At 42.7% G+C, this 22,572-nt stretch overlaps 1 protein-coding gene across 3 annotated transcripts in view; it reads right to left on the bottom strand.

Moving 5' to 3' along the window:
* The window catches only part of SASH1 (SAM and SH3 domain containing 1), a 530,274-nt gene that overhangs the window by 142,515 nt on the left and 365,187 nt on the right, over positions 1 to 22,572 (bottom strand). The window contains exon 1 of one of the 3 annotated variants that reach the window (XM_053382129.1): positions 9,743 to 9,904. The exons of the other annotated variants lie outside the window; for them this stretch is intronic. Coding sequence (XP_053238104.1) covers positions 9,743 to 9,745 — 3 coding nt within the window. The 5' untranslated portion in view covers positions 9,746 to 9,904. Of the gene's footprint in view, positions 1 to 9,742; positions 9,905 to 22,572 lie in introns of those variants that run through there. 3 annotated transcript variants of the gene reach the window in all.

Genomic DNA, 22,572 nt, shown 5'->3' with positions numbered 1-22,572 from the left:
TCTACTTGGCCACAGTGAGAATTCTGTGTTATATAGACCTTTGGTCTGATCCAATAGGGCTCTAAGTCACTGGGATTACTCATCAAATTTGCAGATGACACCAAAGTGAGAGGGGGTAGCCAATGCTGCAGAAGACAGCATCATGATTCAAGATGACCTTAACAGATTGGAGAACTGGGCCAAAACTAACAAAATGAATTTCAACAGGGACAAGTGTAAGGTTCTACACTTAAGCAGGAAAAGCCACCTGCACAAATATAAGGTGGAGGACACCTGGCTTGCCAATAGTACATGTGAAAAGGATATAGGGGTCTTAGTAGACCACAAGCTTAACATGAGTAAAAAATGTGATGCAGCAGCAAAACAAAGTGAATGCTATTCTAGGCTGCATCAACAGAAGTATAGTGTCCTGGTCAAGGGAAGTAATGGTACCACTCTACTCTGTCTTTGTCAGACCACATCTGGAGTACTGTATCCAGTTCTGGGTACCTCAATTTAAGAAGGATATTGACAAGTTGGAACACGTGCAGAAGAGGGTGAATGTTTGAGGGAGTTGGATATGTTTAGCCTGGAAAAGAGGAGACTGAGAGGAGATATGATAGCCATCTTCCACTATCTAAAGGGCTGTCACATGGAAGATGGAGCAAGCTTGCTGTCTCCTGCTCCGGAAGCTAGGACCCGAACCAATGGATTCAAGTTACAAGAAAAGAGATTCCAACTAAATATCAGGAAGAGGTGTTCAACAGTGGAATGGGCTCCATCAGGAGGTGGTAGACTCTCCTACCTTTGAGGTTTAAAGCAGGGATTGGATGACCACCTGTCATGTATGATGTAGTTGAGACCCCCACATTGCAGGAGGTTGGATTAGATGACCCTCGGGATCCCTTCAAACTACAATTCTATTATTTTTACATATACTAATTAAACTCAGCAACACAGCATCTTGTGTTGTGTGCTAGTATTCCACTATTTGAGCTAACTAGTTTTTCCCTTAGGCTGTACCTGTGCAAGTCATTACACATTATAATGTGTCTGTAATGAATACTGCAGAACATGGCAAGCCATGAAGCGAGTTTTGACTGCATTTTTCAGTAGAGCATGACATCACGGAAGAAGTCTGTGGGTGTACATGAATGTATGTGCAAAGCTGTGATGATTCAAGCTCCCTTAGAAATAGAGCTAGAGAAATACAGCAGGTCACATTATTAGACTGTCAGTGTATAGACAAGATGGTTGGACAAATCTGGTTTTATGTAATTGATATGATTGTGGATGACAGTTGCCAGAGGGGCAGCCTGAAGCTAAAGGAAGACAAATTCTCCTACACAGTATGTTTCAGCAGGGCAGGATCCATTCAGTTACAGCTGCCAGGGGGCAAGGATTTGTTACTAGATCACATATACTCTGCAATTAAAATGTATTCATGCTTGGGATATTGCCATTCCTTTGTGTGTCTTGACTTGATCCCAGCTTTGCTAGTTTTGAATTAAAATCTCTCAGGGTTACAAGGCTCTAACACGTCTGCTGATTGTGTGATTTCAGTTGTTTAGGTAGCTTTCATGTGCTTTTGAGTCATGCAGAAGTCATGCTTTGAAAGACATGGCAAAGAACTCACTACCAAGTATGCTGACTTTCCCCACTTTTGTATTATGTATATACAGTACTTACATGTACCGGTATTTGCAAGATGTTTCTACAAGTGCCTCACTAATGGAGGACATTCAGTTCTGTGCAACCAGCTGTGAATACTTATTTTCAAAAAGTGTAGATGCATAAGCTCTGCATCCGTAAAAGGAATATCAAGCCACAAAGTAAAAAACAAAGGCGTTAAAAATCATGATCACATGCTATATGACTATGTCCCACTGTGATCATGTAATTCAGCCTGTGCCCTTCCCCAAACTGCACCATTAAGGTGAATAGGGAGACCTACTTTCATAATCACCCTGGGGGCCCATAGCTCCAGGCAGATGAGAGAAGATGGTTCCAAATGCAGTCCATATCCTGTCCTGGGTCCCCTAGCTCTGAGCTGCAGGACTTGGGAGCTTCCTATCACTCTCAAAGGTGCCTAAGGGGTTCACCTAGTTGACCTTACCAGGCTTTCTTTCTTTCCTGAATTTTCCTGGCAAATTAACCTGTTTAAACACAGTATTCACACTGTAACCAGTCCAGCAAGACACACTGTGGAATGGCTAATCCCCCCCCCACAGATTCCTGCTTGGTCCCAAGGGGTGGGTACATGGGTGCCAATGATCAAAGGAGGATGGGTGGACAGTGGGTGCTTATATAAGTATGGCCACCCTACCTTCTTCCACCTTTGTCATGCACAACATATACAACATCCACATGTTCATGACCCAGCATGCCAGCACATGGCTCGGACATTCAACCCCAAATCATAAACATGTCATGTGACCCAATGCTGAGATCTGGAGCACAGAGTGGGAAATATAAAAACTTATGTAACTCTGCATGTAATGAGTACTTCAATTTACGAACATTTTTTGTAACCTACACAACTGTTTCTACACATAATTTATATGTGGTCAAGAAACTACAGATGTGAACATGCAGCCTGGAGTCTTCATCTTTGACCTGGATTCAAATCCAGAATAAGAGTTATACATCATAAAGAACATTATTTTGCAAGTTACCAGTACTCATGTGTGCATTTAGATTACCTCCTGCCAGGCTGCGGGGCCTCACCAATTTAAGGTTTAAGAAGTTCCTAGAATCATCATGCTTTTTTAAAAAATAAAACAAAACTTCCTTGTAGAAACAAATATATTTAAGTGAAAGATGTTTTATGTGCGATGTCTAGAATAATAATAAAAAACCCATGAAAACAAAGTATGTTCTTATTATAGAAGTTCTCTGTCTCTGGCAAGCTAGTTAACAGGATATTTATCTCAAGGAAAAAGGAGTCACTTTACGTCCAATGCCCATATAATTTCAGACACTGAGAATCTCATGTTAAGACCCCATCAAATGGATGCACCATTAAGATGACACCCCATCTGCTCAACAAATGTCCAAATCCGCAAAGCACCTGCTTAGGGTGGAGAAAGAGCAAACACTCTGCTACAGGTCTTGGTATTTCTATAATACAATGCAACTCTTGTGCTAGCTTTTACCACAGCAGTCGTCCTGGGAAAGTTTTGGAATATTTCTACCATACAGTTTAATCCTGTGAGTGAAACAGACTTTAAATAGCACCCTGTGATTACTAATGTAGCGCTACTGCAATATGGCCCTAAGGGTTTTTAAAAAATAATGAACTTTAACTGATTTTGGAAGGAAAAGCTTAATTCATCCAACATTTTTGGTTGGTTTTCTGGGGCGACATGGGTCATGTCAAATGAGCTCCTCTCTCTATTTCAATTTACCTGGTGAACGTTTGGTTACTCTTTATCTGTTGAAGTGCATATAGGCTGAAAGATTTGTCTTCTCGGCAAATGGTTTGGGATTCAAAAGATGTGCCTTGAAGGGAAAAATTATGCAGCTCATGCAGAGCTGCCTGAGAACCAGTGACTTGTGGCAGACCACACAAACCTCAGTAAAGTCCCTGATTATATTAAAGCTTATTCAATTTTCCCTTTTCCAAATGCTACTGTTGTCTCTGAGATGTAAAGATGCAAAATAGCTACATCTGAAAATGTTAACCACTAAAAAGAAAAAAGAAAAAAGCAGTACAGTAATTAAGATCCTGTCTATAAGCAGAATGGAGATCAATGGCTTTGTAGGTTGAATGTCTGATTTGGTCATTCTGCTATGGTAAGTGGAACAATTTAAACAGGTGTACCATTTTTTCAGGTCACAAAGTTCCTTACTGATGGAGTATTTATTAGCCTTCCTCTCAGGGTTAGTCAGGCTGGAGAGACTCTCAAAGGAGGTGGAACTGTGGTCTAAACCACAGAGCCTAGGGCTTGCCGATCAGTTGGCGGTTTGAATCCCCATGACGGGGTGAGCTCCCATTGCTTGGTCCCAGCTCCTGCCCACCTAGCAGTTCGAAAGCACGTCAAAGTGCAAGTAGATAAATAGGTACCGCTCCGGTGGGAGGGCAAATGGTGTTTCCGTGCGCTGCTCTGGTTCGCCAGAAGCAGCTTAGTCACGCTGGCTACATGACCTGGAAGCTGTACACCAGCTCCCTCAGCTAGTAAAGCGAGATGAGCACCGCAACCCCAGAGTCATCAGCGACTGGACCTAATGGTCAGGGGTCCCTTTACCTTTACCTTTACCATTTGCCTGATCACAAAGCTCCTTACTGATGGAGTACTTATTAGCCTTCCTCTCAGGATTAGTCACGCTGGAGAAACTCTCAGAGGACACCAGAAGGCAGTGGTTGCACACTGCATAGAGTCAGAAGCCGTAATGGGCTTTCTTTCAGCAGTTTGTCCACAATTCATTAGTATTCAAAAGCGTGTTACCTCTGATCCAGGAGCTAACATATAGCCATTGTGAATATGTACCATCGATATATTCTACTTCTGCTGTTGGAAGCAGAGGTACTCTGAATATTAGTTGGAAATAAATATTTATCACTAATAAAGTTTAATTGCCCTGCATGAACATAATTTTTCTTTATACAATGTTATATGGTTGGTAATTGACCCTGCATCATTTGGCAGAGATATACCCAAGTGATAGTGATATATGCTGGAAATCAGGTGGGAATGCACCAAACTATATACATATATGATGGAAGTTTCTAAAAATCATATATACAGAAATGAGTGGTTATCACATAACAAGGTCATTGACAAATTCTTCTGCATTATCTTTAAAAATATGGTGTGACCAGAAGACTATAATTTTGTCTTACTAACTGCAGCCAAAAGAGCAGCTAAAGTGAATTTACATATTATTCCAACTGTACAAGAATTGTTTAATAAAATATGGCATGTTGCCACAAAACTTACAACTAAATAAATAAACAAAATTTGCGATGAGTTCCCCAACCTTCCCCCCCCGAAAAAAGCATAGTTACTAATTATTATTACTAATGAATATGTCTAATGGATAATCTCTTTTTCTTATATTTACTGACACTCTCAAATAAATCAGCAAGATTGTTATTTTATATGTTTGGTAATTCTATCTTTAATTATGCTTTCCCCCAGTTTTCCTGGAACACATAGTAAGCATCAGCCAGTAATTCCACAGAAATCTCCTGGATCCTATTTTTAAAACTGGTGTTACATTGATCATACTTTCCAAGTATGATGACTGATTATAAGGACAAATTACATATTTTTGTTTGAAGATCAGCAACTTTACATTTGTGTTCTTTAAGAACTCTTGAGCGGATGCCAACTGGACCTAGTGATTTATTAGTTTTAAATTAATTAATTTTTAAAAATATTTACTAAATATTTCTTAGTTTACAAAAATACGTGCATTGTCTCTTTTCTCAAGTTGTGCATTAATTAGGCTTAGAACTCCATCTCTTATCACTGCTATGTCCCACATTTCCTTAGACTCCCTTCCTGAGAAAGTGAATTTAGCCACAAGGATCTGTTCTACATCTTCCAGAGCGAAGATACAAAGAACTCATCCAGCTTTTCTGTAATCTCCTCCTATTCCTTTAGCACACCTTTGACTTCCTTGCTTTCTTAAAGGCCCAACTGCGGTTTCCTATTTCTAATGTACCGGTATTTAAATATTTTTCTATTCTTAGTCATAATGTTTTTCGTGATCTATTTATTTCACTTATATGCTGCTCTTCATAACAGAATAATAATAAAAAATAGTGCTATGTTGCTCAAACTTAGCCCCATTCAGAATACAGGAAGTTAGAATTTTTTTGCCCCAATGTATAGTAGCTCTTTATACTTGCATAGAATAACATTTGCTACTTTACTACACCACAAACATTGAATAGGATTTATGCATATTGCAAATTATAGGGCATGAGCCAGTGTGAAGTAGTAATTCTAGTGTTTGAGGAGAACTAGGGAGACCCGGGTTCAAATCCTCACTCACCCATACAACTCCCTAGGTGACATGGACCGGCTACTATCACATAGACTAACCTATTTAACCTTGTTAGAACAATAAAGAGTGGATCATGGGCTGTGCCCTGGATTCAAGGGGGGGGGTTACCCTGTGTATCTGGATGGGTAAAATGTACACATTAATCAAGGTTGTTATGTAGGATTCGAGTATATGCAGATCTCTCTGTGTATATGCAAATATAATTTTGATGACTAATTAAAATAGGTGTGGCCATGTATGTCGGATTTCCTCAGAGTATACTCTCCGGTCTCCATGAAAACTATGCCTTGTTTTTGTTGAAATTTTCATTATAAAAAACAAGACCTTTGCAGATCAAAGTGAGCAACTGCTATTTTTGGATCAAGTCCATGAACACAGGGACATACTTTGGCTTTGGGCAACACACATGTTGATTGCTGTAGATCTGGAAGAGCAGACAGATGTAGCAGAAAGTCAAATGGAATAAATATCCAGGCCTTTCTATTTTCTCACAGAAACTACATGATAGGGCAATGATTTAATTTTAAATGCTTTCATTTTAACAATGTTTCTCATTTGTGCATGTACACATGTTTTGTGTGTGTGTGTGTGTGTGTGAGAGAGAGAGAGAGAGAGAGAGAGAGAGAGAGAGAGGTTTTACAGTCAGGGAACATGTGAATTCATGTGTATTATAAAGGCTGTTGTATAAAGACTAGCTGTTTGAAGAAAGTCCCTGATGGAAACAGGATTTTCACAAAGTTAACAAATTGTTGTTTTCAGAATTATTGATTTTAAAGAATGGTTCCTGTGGCAGCAGCAATGTCCTGGATTGACCTCTAGAGAAAATGCCTACCCTACAACCATCTGAGACATCCATGCCCCTCTTGGAATGAGGTTGTGACAGCAACTACAGGTAAGTTAAGAAAGTATTAGACTGCAGAATCAGTGCTGGCTGCTTTGCTGTGAAGTTTTACATGAAAGCCAACGATGCAAAAAGCTTTTAGTATTATTTGGCAGTACAATGGAAACTTAATTGTCAGGGAATTACCTCACATGCCCCATAAGAAAAACAAGCCCATCAATCTCTTGTGTGATTATTAGTCATGTTTGATCAGCACGGTTGGCTTTTCCAGCCTGTTAGAGTGAACTTATGAACTTATGTAGAACAAATCATGCTGCATTTGATTCATCTTGAGACTCAGTGTTATTCAAGTTCAATTTTAGGCAGGTCTTTATTTTTAAATTGCAGAGTTTAAAGATTTCCTCTGAATAAACTGGGGACAGTGGATCTTTTATAATGGCTTATAAACTTAATTTTTGCCCCTGAAGTCACTCCATAGCTGGCTATGAAAGACATTCTAACACTGCCAACCGTTTAGGCTGGCTGGCTCCCAGGTGCTTTTTTAAAGGCCTGTTAAGGGGAAAATGTCACAAAAATAAGCACTCTATTCCATATCCGCTGCACTCTTTCCCCACCTGGCAAAATCGTATTCGGGCTTTTGGCCTTCACTATACAAACAAATACAAGAAGAAAGTACATAAATTGTCAAGGAAATTCCCAAGTGTGAACACATGGAAATGTGTCAAATGATCCACGCCTCTGGATGGGGTTTAGCTACAGCACAGTGCAAGCAATGACTTGTGTTGCCTGCGCCACAGCTAAGGCATATCCCTCAGATTAGATGTGAGAGAACGCTTATGCCCTATTCAAGTGAGCTGCCCCCATGTTCCATCACGGTTCCTTTCTACCAAAGATTAATGCTGTATGTGGAGACATGAGGGCGCAGGGCTAGTTGAAGGGCATGGGTGGGCGGGTGTGGCTCATTGAAAGCAGTCTCATGGGTCTAAATAAATAGGCCCGTGAACAGGAGGGTTCCCCACTGCTGCTTTATGCTAATAATACCTTTATTAAAAACAACTTTAGAAAGGTCCCAGGGTTGTGAGTATGCTTCAGGTTGGAAGTTAAACATAACAAGAGGGAGGAGGAGAAGAAATAGGGCATGTTGTTAACGTTCTAATGTCTGCAGTTTAAAAGTTACAGTCTTAAGATGGAGTGCAGGAAGAATTCTGTGGACAATTATATTAGTCTCTTGAGTGATGAACAGATTACAGGTTGCGTCAAGGACTACAGAGTCAAAGAAGCAATAGCTGTTCTCTCCACATTTTTCTTTAAAAAGTGAAACAGTTATTTCCAGTTCTGTCCCCAGGATTAAAAGGAGAAAACACACCGTGCTATTGTGGCATCCAGTATGAGAAAGAGTTATGAGCAAGCTGTTAAATTATTCATAACTTTGTGATGTTGTGGTTGGTTCTCTTAAAGATGCGACTGCCCTGTAGCCTTATGATTTTATCTGTCTAACATAGATTTATGTAATATTTTACATAGCAATAGTAACCTAGAACCAACACTGTTTAGTACCCAGAAGTAACACAACACACACCAAAAGGAAGTACAGTGGTACCTCAGGTTAAGTACTTAATTCTTTCCGAAGGTCCGTTCTTAACCTGAAGCACCACTTTAGCTAATGGGGCCTCCCGCTGCCGCCACGCCGTTTGAAACACCATTGAAAATGCCCGCAAACATTCCGTTCCGCCCCTGCCCCATCCCACCCCTTTTAGTGACGTTTTTGGGTCACTTCTGGGTTCGGAGCAATGCACAGTTGTGCACATCTTGAACCTGCATAAATGGGGAGGTTGCCTGTAGTACAGGTATAATAAACATCTTTAGGATCAATGTAACAAGTTGGTATTTTAAATTTTGAGTTACATATGCTTTTGCCTCAGGGTCGATGTATGCAACTAGGTAAATAAATTAATGGGGAAATAGTTTCCGGGGGAGGGAATTGTGTTTAATACAGCCTGCAGTTCTTTCAGACCAAATTAGGAAAATGTAGCATCAAAGCCTGTCAAACAAATGTTTGGTTGCATCACTTCATTTGGAATACAAGCTAAATATGGGTAGTTTCCTCCTTTGACCATGTTTTAAATAAACAACTTTTGAATTAAATATTCCCCCACCCCACCATAATGTATATTGGTATTTATGTAATGCATGTATATTGGTGTGTATGTTAGTACACAAAATGTGTGTGTGTGTGTGTGTGTGTGTGTGTGTGAAAGTATTACAGTAGTTAAGTGTTTGAATAGCATTTGTTGGTTGGGACCTGAACCCTAAATACATTTACTTTGAAGAAAATTGATTTCAGAAAGAGCTTATGTCCCAACTAATTGTTCTTAAAATGTCAACCTAAAAGTATTAAAGACCTAATAATACAACCCTGTTAATTGAGAAGTGTTTAATGCAAAGTTAAAAACTGGCACTCTCTCTCTCCACACTTTACTTTTGTTTCTTTCAACGCTATTTAGGTACCATTACCTGAAAAATTATTTGGTTTTTTTTGCAGTATCTATATGAGAGCTATACCATGATTATAGATATTTTACACCCTGAACCTAAACACATCTGCTTGAGAACCTAGTTCACTTAGTGAATCATTTAGCGAATGTAACTAACAATTTAAAATTTACTGAAGTGCAATTGGAGTTGCTGAGCAGTAAACTAAGTATAGGTTTTCTTTCTAAATTTTGCATGAAAGATCAGATTAAAAAATCAAGAAGTTGCATACCCCAAATACATAATCAGTATAAAATGTGGCTGCAATTGACTTTGTGTACATAAATGAAAACACATCTGTGCATGGAGATCAGCGTTACATGAAGGTTTAAAATATCCCAAACCCAAAATGATCTAAAAGCCATCATTACTTACCATGGCGTGCCAATACAAAAACAGCTCTCTCTTCAAAAGGCGGCCTTTCAGACACTATTCTGTACTTCACAACGTATTTGCCCATCAGCTAGAAACGACCATCCTCAATACAACTGGCACTTTATTTTATAAACTCCGCATTAAGGATAAATGTCATCCGTTGAACCCGATCAGGGAAAAATAAATCAATACACGCAAAGTGAGAGAAACGCTGTTCAGACACTTCATACAATTCCAGGGAGAGTTAAGGCCTTTCTGGCCTCGCTGGATCTCACTTCAAAGGAAGGCAGGGCCTCCCAGCAGCAGCGAAGCCTCTGGCCTTTTCTTCATCCCCCCTTCCCCTCCCAGGGCAATCTTAAGTGTCATTTTCAATACCGCTTGCTTACAAACAAACAAATGCAGATGGTGAGAATGGCAGGACTTCCTATGATTAACTGGCTTCCTGGCAATGATCTCTCCCCCTCTCCCATGTCCTGCTGATTCTCTAAACAGTTAGCAATGTAGACATTTTTGCTCATTCTAGCTCTAAATTTACCATTGTTGGGACTGTTTTTTGTCAGCCTACCTAATTCTATAATCCTTTTCATACTACTGCTTTTCTTTCCTTATTCCTTCTATTCCAGCTATTATTCAGGATTATTACCAATGATGGTGATATAGATAATGGCAATTAGGACCAAAACGTGATGCATGCTTACTTGGAAGTAAGTGCTACTCTTTTCAATGGGGTTTACTCCCTGTGTAAGTGTGTTTAGGATTTCAGCCTAAGAGAAGCATAAAATATTTCAGAGTGGCAAAATTCTCCCTGAAACACTTTGTGCTTGAATATGCATGTCCAAATCCAATTTAGAAGAGCCTCTCATTTATTGTCAACAGCAGGGTTTAACAAGGAACAGGGTCACTCTACAGATGTATCTAATCAGGAATATAGCCCTGTCATATGATAAGAATTATATACCCTCCACAAACTGAATGACCATGAATGTTAAAGAAAAGGCAAGCATTAATTAAAAGACAACTTAATAATTAATACTAAAAAACACTTCCAAATTTATATTTCTGCCCAAGGGTATATGGGAGGCTGATACATGAACTAAAGGTGATCATGCTCATGTTAGGATTGTTATAAAAGATCCTATGTGCAATTAAATATATCGCCATACTTTTTCTCCAAGATGACAAATTCTGAATAAGTAATATTTGATTACCATCTCTCTATAAAGGCTGCAGTGCAAAGCCTGCTTGCTATAAACTATGTTCCATTAATCTCAGTGGGATTTATTTCCATGTAGACACATTCAAGGTGAGAATGAAAACACCCTTTTAGCATTCATGACTCCCAAGTGAATCCCCTCCCTCACTTTTGTCGTTGTCTTACAGTTCTTAAAACAAAGTACTGAAGGCTGAAGCCTTATCCTTGCCAGGGAATCGTTTGCCTGCGTCCCCAGGGCCGAAGAGAGAGCAAAAAGCACCAGGAAAGATTCTTCTTTGGAGAAAAAAGTTTTATTGAAATCTGTGCACAGAGGTGGCCAGTGGGATCGTTCCCAAAAGACTGGCCCATAGATACAAATAAACAAGCATCTTTATACCTGAGAGTCTGCCCATCTCTTCCCACCTCTTCAAATTCTCCAATCAGCTAGCAAGGTTAAGCTTATTTCCTTATATGGTATATGGCTATCTGGCTAGCTAAGCCCCCCTCCTTCCCTTGTTTGTGTGTTCCTCTCTTGCGTTACTGCAGCAAAGAGCATGTGCAGAGAGTAGTTCCTGGTTTGCAGAGCTCAAGTAATTGCAGAGAGGAAGTAGCTCACAGCTTGCAATTGCGGTTTTTGCTAGCTGCTTAACCACAACTGCAGAAGTTAGCTTAGGTGCAGATAGTATTGAGATTAACCCTTTCAATTCCCTCCTCTTCTTTTGGACAACCTATCTCCTAGGTTCGTCCTGGTCTCTTGGGTTTATAATCCTGGGGGAGAACAATAAGGGCCATGATATTTTATTTTTTTTTGCATCACACCTTGTAAGCATTGCACCAAGCAGGGTATACAGAGGCAAAGAAGCAAAAGGATTAATAGCGGCCCTGCTAATAATACCACAATATGCCTGAGCCAACTGCCATGAGGCAGCCAGAAATATAACCAACCCCATAGATCACCTCCTGTAGTTTTTAGCGGGTTCCTGGCTATCATTGTTTCCATGTGATCAATGGTGGCTGAAATGCTGACAGTATTATCTGGGACATATCTATTTTATTGCTGAAGGGCCCACTGATACTCGTGCTCTATCAGCTGCCTTGCTTCTTGGGAGGTTGTGTCCCACCTCTCTAAGGAGGAGCCTATCTTAACCAATTTTCCCACCTGTCCTTGTGGATGCTTAATACTCTCATGATTTCTTCCCAACACACTGTATCCGAAAGGGGCTTCTCCCTCTACATATATTAACATATACCCACAGGAATATATATCCACCCTTGCAGAGGCCTGACACACAGAGTGACTATATCAAAGAGTTCTGGCCCCAATATCAAAAGTCCTGGCGGTGCCTTAAAATTTGCTGGGAAAAAAGTCTCTACGTTGGGGACGCTGCCCGCGGGCGTCCCTCCCATCCACTTGTCCAGCAGGGCGGTTGTCTGGCGCTCTTCTGGAGATGGTTAGCTTCAGAGGATCATCAGGATTTGGTGTAACTGTCCAATCTAAAATAGCCTTCTTCACTTAAGTGTGGTGGACCCAAGGGGTGAGGTCAGCAGTGGGCCTGGGTCCACCTGTTAAGAAAGAGAGAAAATCTCGGGAGAATTACTGCACATAATTATTAAACTGCACATTTTGACTAGCATGGGGGGTTATTGCAAAACTGAGTGGACAAAGGTTGGTCCATTGTCAGATCCTATTGACCTAGGTAGTCCATAGCGGGGCAATTCAGTGAAGTCCACAACAAGGTCTTCCATGGGTGCAGTTCCACTATGCTGAATCCCCGGGGGAGCCAAGGGTCCGGTTCTGGGATTATTCTTTTGACATAGCGGGCACTTCCTGGAAATCTGGGCTGCCAGTTGATAAAGGTGGGCTATGTAGAAGCACTGCTTCAGCTGTCTGGTTGTGGCATCTGGTCCCATGTGGGTGGACTCATGGTATCTCTGAGTAATCTGCCAAGAAAGGGACTCTGGAATCCATATTCTGTCATCATGAGTAAGGTACCATCCTTCTTTGGACATGGTCAGCCCCTGGGCATCTGCAGTGTCCCTCTCCTTTTGGTGTATATTGGCTTATCAGCGGTGTTCAAGATCCTTCCAGGGACCAGTGCTCCAATAACTGACGCGGGAGCTGGTTCCCGGGCTGCTTCCTTGGCCACTCTGTCTGCTAGTCGGTTTCCTCTGGCCACTTCTCCTAGTCCAGTTTTGTGTCCATAACAATGGATAACTGCCACTGCCTTGGGCTCCCATACAGCATCCAGAAGGTTCAATAAGGCTTGTGGGTGGGCCACCTGGTTTCCTCTGGAGGTAAGCAAACCTCTTTCCTTCCATAAGGCTCCATGGGCATGTAAAGTCAGAAAGGCATACTTAGAATATAAATGTTTATCTTCTGTCCCTTTGCCAGGTTCAGGGCTCTGGTGAGTGCAACTAGCTCTGCTAGCTGGGCCGATGTTCCAGGTGGGAGTGCCTTTGCCTCGATCACCTGGTCTTCCAAGGCTACCACTGCATAGCCTGCTTTTCGTTGTCCAGCCTCAACAAAGCTGCTTCCATCCACAAACCATGAAGGCCAATGGGGGTTTGCCTCCTCTTTGAGGTCAGGCCTGCTAAAATATTCTTCATCATCTTTGCTTGGGAGAGGAAATAGGTACCCTTCATGTCAAGCAGAGCTGGGACTGCATGCGGGGTCACACAAACAGTGTCTTGGCCAAAAATAAATTTGTCTGCTTTGTTCAGTAGGGTGGCTACTGCCACAACTGCTCTCATGCACGGCGGTAAACCTTGCTCTGTAGGCGTCAGGCGCTCAGATAGGTATGCCACTGGCTGTTGCCAGCTTCCCAATTTTTGGCACAAAACCCCTTTCGCTGTCCCTTGGTCCTCATCCACGAATAGAGTAAAGGGTTTCTCAGGGTTTGGGATGCCAAGCGCTGGGGCTTGCTGTAGTGCCCTCTTCAAATCCACGAAGGCTTGCTGTTGTTCTGTGCCTCAAACAAAGGGGTCTCTCTCAGTTCCTCTGGTTGACTCATGTAGAGGCTTGGCAATGATGCTGTAATTAAATATCCATATCCTACAAAATCCTGCAGACCCCAGAAAGCCACGGAGTTCCCTGCAGTTCTTTGGTTCTGGTATCAGGATAATAGCCTGCTTCCTTTCTTCACTGGTAACAAAAGAGGTGTTTCACTGTGATTGGCATTGCCTCAAGATCCTATGTTGGAGCAGTCGCTCTAGATGCACCCATACTCCTTCAGTCGCCCTTCGTGGGATGGGATACTTATTTACTGCAACAGGATTGACAAATGGCTTGGGCTTCACAATTATTGGTGGGATATTCTTTGCCATTCCTGGGGGGTTCACTTGTTCCAGAATACTGGCGGGGATGGGTCCCTCCTCTTCTTTTACCATCATGAGGCGCCAGTACTCCCTCAGGGGTGCCTCCACAACCAGTTCCCCAAGTGACATAATGGACATTGTGGCTTCTCCCGATGGCTTTAAAAATAATTTGGGCTTGCAACTTTACCAACAAATCTCTTCCTAATAATAGAATAGGGCATTCTCTCTTCCAGTGCCCTTCCTGTCGGCAGATGGCGCACTGATTCCGTCCGAGACGGCTTCGCCCTCCTCCCCGGGCACTTCCTCTTTCCTGAGGGGTGGGGGTGGCTGCCTGTAATGCCATCAACTTCCTTGTTTGATACTTCTCCTTTTTTCTCTGGGCCTCCTCATTTCTCTGATTGTAAGTGGTTTGAGCTATTTCCAACATCTATTCCAGCCCATGGCCGATGAACCCCTTATGCTTCTGGATTTTTTTTTTTTGGCGAATATCGGACGCTGCCTGAGCTACAAAGGCAGCCTTTATGGCAATATCATCTGGGTTCTCCTCAAAGGTAGGGTTCTAATTTCTCCAATTGCACACATCAGCACTTGAAAAAGGCACATGTTGGACTGTATAAGTGCATGGTGGTGCTTCCCCACCCTGTCTTGGGGGGCCTGGTGGGTCATACACTCTGCGTAGAGGCATCATTGCAGTCCCACCCTTTTTCTGTGCCTTATGGGACTTATGGAGGGACGCCCTGGTTGCTGCTTCTATCCATTTCTTCTGCCATTTCTTCCCTTGTGTTGGGGAACATCCTGCTGCTGCCAAAAATGGGAACTAACATCCACTTCTTTCGCATAGGGTTGTACATACTGTTGCAATCTCAATTGTCTGATACTGTGTCCACATTTTTCCTTTCTTTGCTAACTCAATTAGTCCCTTCATAAACTCCTCATCATCCTCTTCCTCTTTGCTCTCTAATTCATCAACCTTGGAGGGTTCAGGCTGAGGGCCGGCTCCTCCCTGGTCCTGGGGCCCTGGGCCTGGGGGATTCGCTAGAGGGGCAGTTGGTGGAGCATAGGGTGGCGGCGGTTTAATGACTTCCCCCTCTTCTCCTTCCTCTCCTTCCGGCTCTGATATCACCGGGGGCTTTTCTGACTTCCCTGCCGGTTGGACTGCACAAATTGTATTTTGTGGGGCGTCGCCTCGGCAGGCTTTCAGCCACGGTGGATTCTTTTCTACATTGATTTTCCAGGTAGAAATATAAGGGATCTGGTCTGGGTGGACGTTCAAGATATTTTGATATAGTGGGTTGATTAGTTGCAAATTAAATCTGCCCTCCAAGGGCCAATTAGTTCCTTGGGTGGGCCAATCAACCTCACATAATGTCCTCATCCTCTCTCTTCTCAATTTGATCCCAATCATCATGCTTCGTAGCTGCTTTCCAGTTGGTTAAAAAGCATTTCAGAGGACTACGTTGGCTTGCCCCAGACCCCATTTTTCTTCAGATACTCCGCTCCTAACCGGGCTTAAGATCCTTTCACACACCAACCACTACAGGCTGTGACTTGGCGAACTCGCGTTGCTAAGAAATGCACAGCCCTGCAATCGCTCAGCCAAGGGGACGCTAAGCCCCGGCCCACACTTGACAATTCAGCCACTGGAGTATCTGACATGCAACATACAAAACACACCCTAATATAATTCCAACATGCAACACACAAAACACACCAAAATAATTTTCCCTCTGTTTCCCCTTTCCCCAACCTTACTGGCGGCACTCCACTGCCACCTGTTTCCCCTTTTCCCTTTTCCCGTCTGGCGGGGCGGCACCTTATTGCCACGGCCAGTTCCTTTGTTCCTTTTCTGGCGGCACTCTACTGCTCACAGCCAGACCCTTTATCCCTTTTCTGGCGGCACTCTACTGCTCACAGCCAGGTGAAGCTGTCCAGGCTTCCTACCACGCCCTTTCCCTTAGGGCTTACCTGTTCCGCTGCGGACCCCTCCTTCGGCCGTCCTCTTTTCTCCCTCGACCAGGTGTCTCACTCCGGAGCGGTGTGGCCGGCTCCCCCCACGAACAGGCAGGGGTGCGCACTTGGAGCCGCGAACGCCGGTCCGGGGCTGTTCACCGAGGTCGGGCCTGGCCCTCCCCGGCCCCCTGGGGTGGGGCGATTTCCCGGCCAACGCACCAAAATGAAGGCTGAAGCCTTATCCTTGCCAGGGAATCGTTTGCCTGCGTCCCCAGGGCCGAAGAGAGAGCAAAAAGCACCAGGAAAGATTCTTCTTTGGAGAAAAAAGTTTTATTGAAATCTGTGCACAGAGGTGGCCAGTGGGATCGTTCCCAAAAGACTGGCCCATAGATACAAATAAACAAGCATCTTTATACCTGAGAGTCTGCCCATCTCTTCCCACCTCTTCAAATTCTCCAATCAGCTAGCAAGGTTAAGCTTATTTCCTTATATGGTATATGGCTATCTGGCTAGCTAAGCCCCCCTCCTTCCCTTGTTTGTGTGTTCCTCTCTTGCGTTACTGCAGCAAAGAGCATGTGCAGAGAGTAGTTCCTGGTTTGCAGAGCTCAAGTAATTGCAGAGAGGAAGTAGCTCACAGCTTGCAATTGCGGTTTTTGCTAGCTGCTTAACCACAACTGCAGAAGTTAGCTTAGGTGCAGATAGTATTGAGATTAACCCTTTCAGTACCTTTTATTGTTATATGCTAGTTCAAATTGGCAGTGTAAAATACTTTTATTAGCATTCCACAATAGTGAACAACCATAGACTTAAAGATTTATAGTATTCCATATTCTGCTTTCTGTATTTCTTTTTAAATAAACTACAACGCTAAGAAGTACTCAGGCTCCAAGATTAGAATCCTGCTATCAGAACGAAGAATGAATCTATTCTATGCAATAAATAAATAAATGCCTTTATTGTTCATTTGTTTTAGCTGTTTCATGACTATGCTGCTCTTCGAGCTCCAAAAACAAAGCAGTAACTCTGAGAGTACTATTGGATGCTCTGCAAAGAAGCTCTCCCTTTTGCGTTGTGTTCTGGCAACAAATACTTGTTAGAGTATAGCACATTTGGCAAATCTCCCAATTGTTGAAATAGTTGAGTACTGTGATCCTACCTTTAAGAATAAGACACACAGGGCTCACCATGTATAGTAACTCTTCAAAAAATATGGGGATTGATAAACCAACTAAATATAGAATCGGCACAGGCAATAGTGTCCACCAATATCAATGTTATATAAAACACTGTAAAACAGTGTGTTTATATACCGGTACCCACCTCCTCATACTACTTCCCACAATAGTGGCAAAAAGCATCAAACTGATGATGTGGTAAGCCTATATGGCACACAACCCTTCAGGAATTCTCCTCAATAAATATATACATCACTTCAGTTACCAATGGGATTCATCACTAGCAGGAACAAACTAACTTCCTGTGACTGAAGCTACATTCCAAGGTTTGCCTATTGTGCACATCTCAGGTTCACCTAAGAGCTCTGATTATTACTCATAAGGTGAAGGAAATGAGGCAAATCCTGAAGAAATGCATTTGGGAGACTGAGAGATAACCCTATCAATAATTAAAATAATAAATATGAACCTGTCCCTTTTTTCTTTTAAAAGTGCTTTTCAGATTAGATATTTTGAAACTGTCACTTTAACAAAATAATATTTTGCTAATGGATCCCTCAGTTTGGCCCACAAGAAAGACATTCCAACTTTAAACATATCCCCCACACTTAACAAAGAGCACAATCCTAGTCATTTTTACTCAAAAGTCCTAGAGAATTCATTAGGCCTTACTCCCAGTAGTAGGGTCAGGATTCCAGTCTTAGACAACCGGCTTGCTTTTAATATAGCACTTAGTACATTATGTATATATCATCACACCAGGAGGCCAACAGTAAGTGTCAACATTGTGCTACGTTCATAGCCAAAAACAATAGCATTTGGCTCTTTCTGTGATAAATATAGATAACTATTGCAGTGATCAAAGCAAACAAGAGACCAATATTGGATAGGTGTAAAAATATGAACACTATTTTGTGAAATTGTCCTATGCTTGACTAGAAGCCTATTCCACATCATAGGACAAGACAGCAAAGTAGGATAGTGGTTACAGAACCAAGAAAAGCTTTAAATTCCTCTGTCAGTGATTTAACTGAAGCCTTTTATGTCTCCAGGTCGAGAACAGCCCTCCTTAAAGGGACAGGCCTCCTCCTCTCTGAGTATTCTCTCTGGGCTCATTGCCTGCACTGACAAGCTGTCATGGGGTATGTAGGTCCCTGGCATGGAGGGACCAGTTCCTCAGAGAGTGCAGACTCTAAAGGTATGGACGAGCTCAAGAGGTCTTGATTCAGAGGTCCCTGATTCTGGGGTCCAGTGAAGAGTCATAATGCAGGGGGCCCTGCATCAGTTTCCAGCACCATTCCCTCCAGTGCCACTGGTCTGATGGATCTGCTCAGACCCTCTGTGTCTGAACTGGGAGTGAGAGCCCAGGCTGCAGTCCTGAATAAATATTCCGTATAATTTGGAAACACACATACTGTATTTTTACACCAGAAGAAGGTGACCCAGTAAAATATATAACCTTGTGCATTTTTTATCTTACAGTAAAAATGATTATTATTGTTGTTGTTATTATTCACAGTTTTGCACTCAGGTTCACAAAGCGTCTAGCAAGTAGAAATAACAAAAAAGTAAAATGAGATATAAAATCAGCAGTATAGAAAATCTAAAATAGTCATCCAAAAATGTATTCAGAAGGGACAAGTCCTACCCACCCCACTTAAAGGATGAGCACAATAGAGGCACAATAAAGGCCACTGAGTATACAGTGGTACCTCGGGTACTTCAGGTTACAGACGCTTCAGGTTACAGACTCCGCTAACCCATAAATAGTACCTCGGGTTAAAAACTTTGCTTCAGGATGAGAACAGAAATTTCATGGCAGCAGTGCAGCAGCCCCATTAGCTAAAGTGGTACCTCGGGTTAAGAACAGTTTCAGGTTAAGAACGGACCTCCAGAACGAATTAAGTTCTTAACCCGAGGTACCACTGTATTCCCTTCTTCTGAACTTGCTGTAGCACAATGCTATTGTAGAACTATCCCTGATCTGAATACTTTTAAGCAGTCAGCAGCAGCACTCAGTGTGAAAATTTCTCAGTCCTTCTCAGTATTAGCAGACCACGTTTCCTGCCAGCAACATTCAGTACAAATACTGTCTGGTAAATAGCAGCTGCAAAGGAAGAAGACTGATGCCAGGGTACACTGTGGTAAACACTACTTCTCAGTGGCTCACTGTATCTTGGGCCAAGTAAGCTGAATATACATTCAAAACTTCCTTTTAAGATTTTCGATCAGAAAAGAAGATTTTATGCTTATATGGGGAAAATACCAATTTAATTTTAAGCACATAATCAGGTGACATATTTGGAAGCTGCCATAGGAGGTATGAACTAGTTAGATTTCAGCTCTTTTTGCAAAGTATTTGCCAAACCATTAGAGCCAGCCTGTAACATTTGTGACACATAAAAGAGCACGTGGCTTGAGCCCATTGTACCACTTGCTTCCTATGTGACAAAAACTTAACACCATTCCTTTCTCTCTCACACAGCCCAATATGTTTTTTGGGAAGGGGTACAAAGCACTAACATGCAGCTCAGGCCAGTATATCTGATGAATTTGAAACAGCATGTGCAAACAAGTGCTACATGGATGATTTCCTTAGCTGGATTGCAGCATCATGCTTCAGTATGGGCATGTTGTGTTCCAGCTGCAGGGCAAAGATCCATGCCTTGATCCACTGCAAGTATGGTAATCTCAGACCAGCCTCATAACTACACTGGGGCATTTAGAGGCTTTTTCCTAGTATCTAAGAGAATACCAGGTTCCAACAGAAAGCTTGCCACCTATGCAGTAACTTTGTCTGGGCGAGGCTGTTGGCTGCTAGTTCTGGAGAGCTATGTGGGCACCAGGCTGTCAATCACAGTGTCACCATTGCAATGAGACCCCTAAGCCCCATCCTCAAGGCGCTCGGATCTGCAGCCAACAGCATCTTTCAGACTGCTGCTGTTGGGAACAGGAGGGCAGGCATGGAGGAGGAACAGAAATGACACTGTTTCCCCTCTTCCAATTGCAGAAGTCCTTGGAGATATGCTGCTGTTTTCTATTTCTGTGTGAAGCCAATTGTGTCGAATGGGACTTTCTCTTAAGTGGGTATAAGGGTGCAGCTGAATTCTATGAAAAGGCCATTGACGGAACAGAGTATTCTGGTCACTTCTCAATCCTGGACCTTTTTTTCTGCTTCATGGGGAGTCATCTGCATTAGGGAACAGTAGGGTGTTACTTGTTCTATACATGCTGAGTTTTTGAATACTAGATAATACTAGATGAGGGTGTTTTTTCTTTTTCTTTTTTAGCTGCTTGCACTGCACTCAATTCAAGTGTGGATTAATTTTCCAGAAGTAAATTATTTTTTGTTTCACTTTAAGTTCTTGGCAGGTTTTGGAGGCCTGAGATGGGAGTTCAGGGCAAGACAGGGTATCTAAACAATAAAAAATGGTTATTTTAAAATATACTGTATCTTGATCTGAGGGCTTCCAACCTTTGTTGCTGCTTTATTCCAACTGTCAGAGTAGCTTCATGTGGATTTCGGTAATGATTGGGGTGAAAGTGCGTGCTTAGTGGAGGGCATGATCCACATGAAGAGAAAGAGACAGGGTGACTCATATGACTAAAGTTGTAACCAATGATGTCGGTTTCAACCTGTGGAACAGGTGCCCTCTTCCTCTTCTCTCCCTGCATGTCCCCTGCCCCCTCCAGATCTGCTCCAGATGCTTGGGAGAAACCCCTGAACAGATTGGGACCATTCTGAGGCATGCTCTTGTAGGATGTTTTTATAGTAGCAGTGTTAATTAAAGTTTGTTTCCCACTGCAGTTTCCCGGTGAGGAGGAACCACAACTCACGAGGTAGGTCTCAGCTTCTTTGCTTGACAAATGCGGTAGTAGGGATCTGACTGCTTGGAAATCCACTGTAAGTTGTAGGGATAATCGCGGAGTGGGCAGTGGGGTCCGGAGGGAGCACACTCCCCACCAGCAGGCAGCCACAATCTGCCTGCACGCGTGACCCTGGGTGCGGGGTACACCCCCCCTCAGACAAGCCACGGCTGTTGGAACATCGTTGCCTCTGTCTAACCTTTTGCGGTCTCAGTAGTTGGCGGTGTCCTGTCTGTAACCTTTGTCCCTGAGACCTTTTGTCTCCTTCGTCATACACTGTGCAAGGTGAAAATGACGCAGTGGAAATAGGTGCCAAAATAACTTTGTACCACCCCACGATCTCGGGACGGAAGATGTGTAAAGGTCACAGCCCAAAATGTATCTGCCTAGCTTGCATATTTGTCTCAATAAAAGGAGGCTCCACAGGACTGGTCAGCAGCTTGCATGCAGCCCACCTGTGCGCAGCTCACATGATGATCAACACCTGTCTTGTGCCTTCACTTCAGTCAGTCTTAGTAGAGGCAAATTAAAGGGAGCATGAGCAGTGTGGCCACACTGGGAGTGGAGCCTCAGGAGTGCCACAACTATGATGCAAAATGGAAGGCAAGAGACGAGGGGCAATTTTTGGCATTGCACAGGGCACCGCCAAAATTTGAGCCCCCAAGGTCCACCACTGGTCATAGTAGATAATACTGGGATTGATAGCTCAATAGTTTGAATCAGAATAAGAGAGCTTTGAAAGTTCCAGCGTAACTTTCCATTAGGAACATAGAAAGCAGCCTTATACCAAGTCAGACCCTTGGTCTAGCTGGCTCAGTATCGTCTACACTAACTGGCAGCAGTTGTCCAGGGTTTCAGATTCCCAAACACCACCTGGAGATGCTGGCTATTGAACCCGGGAGTTTCTGCACACAAAGCAGTTGCTCTGCTATGGAGCTACAGCCTTGCCTCATAGTTATCTCAGTTATAAACAAACGTTTTATTTATTATTGTTTCTGTTGTTATTTCAGTTATTTATATTTTCTGTTGCTTCTGTCCAACATGAAAAAACATTATTATTAATACTAAACAAAGTTGTTTGCAATTGCTCAGTCCCTATTTTACAGAAATGATTCTCCAACAGCACTGAATTTGAACTGGTTTTGAATATGTAGATGCACACCCACAAAAATCACAAACCTTAACTTTGTCATAATACAAACATAGATTGTAATGCCTGTTTCTGTCATGAGCAGACTCATTGGTATTCATCAACAGAGCATGAAGCAAGCTGGTCTGCTTACTCCTCTCCCAGTATGCACAGCCAGCTGAGCTGGGGAGCCCTGGCAAAT

The sequence above is a fragment of the Podarcis raffonei genome, chromosome 3 (genome assembly GCF_027172205.1).
Source record: "Podarcis raffonei isolate rPodRaf1 chromosome 3, rPodRaf1.pri, whole genome shotgun sequence".
In the NCBI taxonomy this organism is placed as follows: Eukaryota; Metazoa; Chordata; class Lepidosauria; order Squamata; family Lacertidae; genus Podarcis; species Podarcis raffonei.
This window is presented reverse-complemented; position numbering and strand designations above follow the sequence as displayed.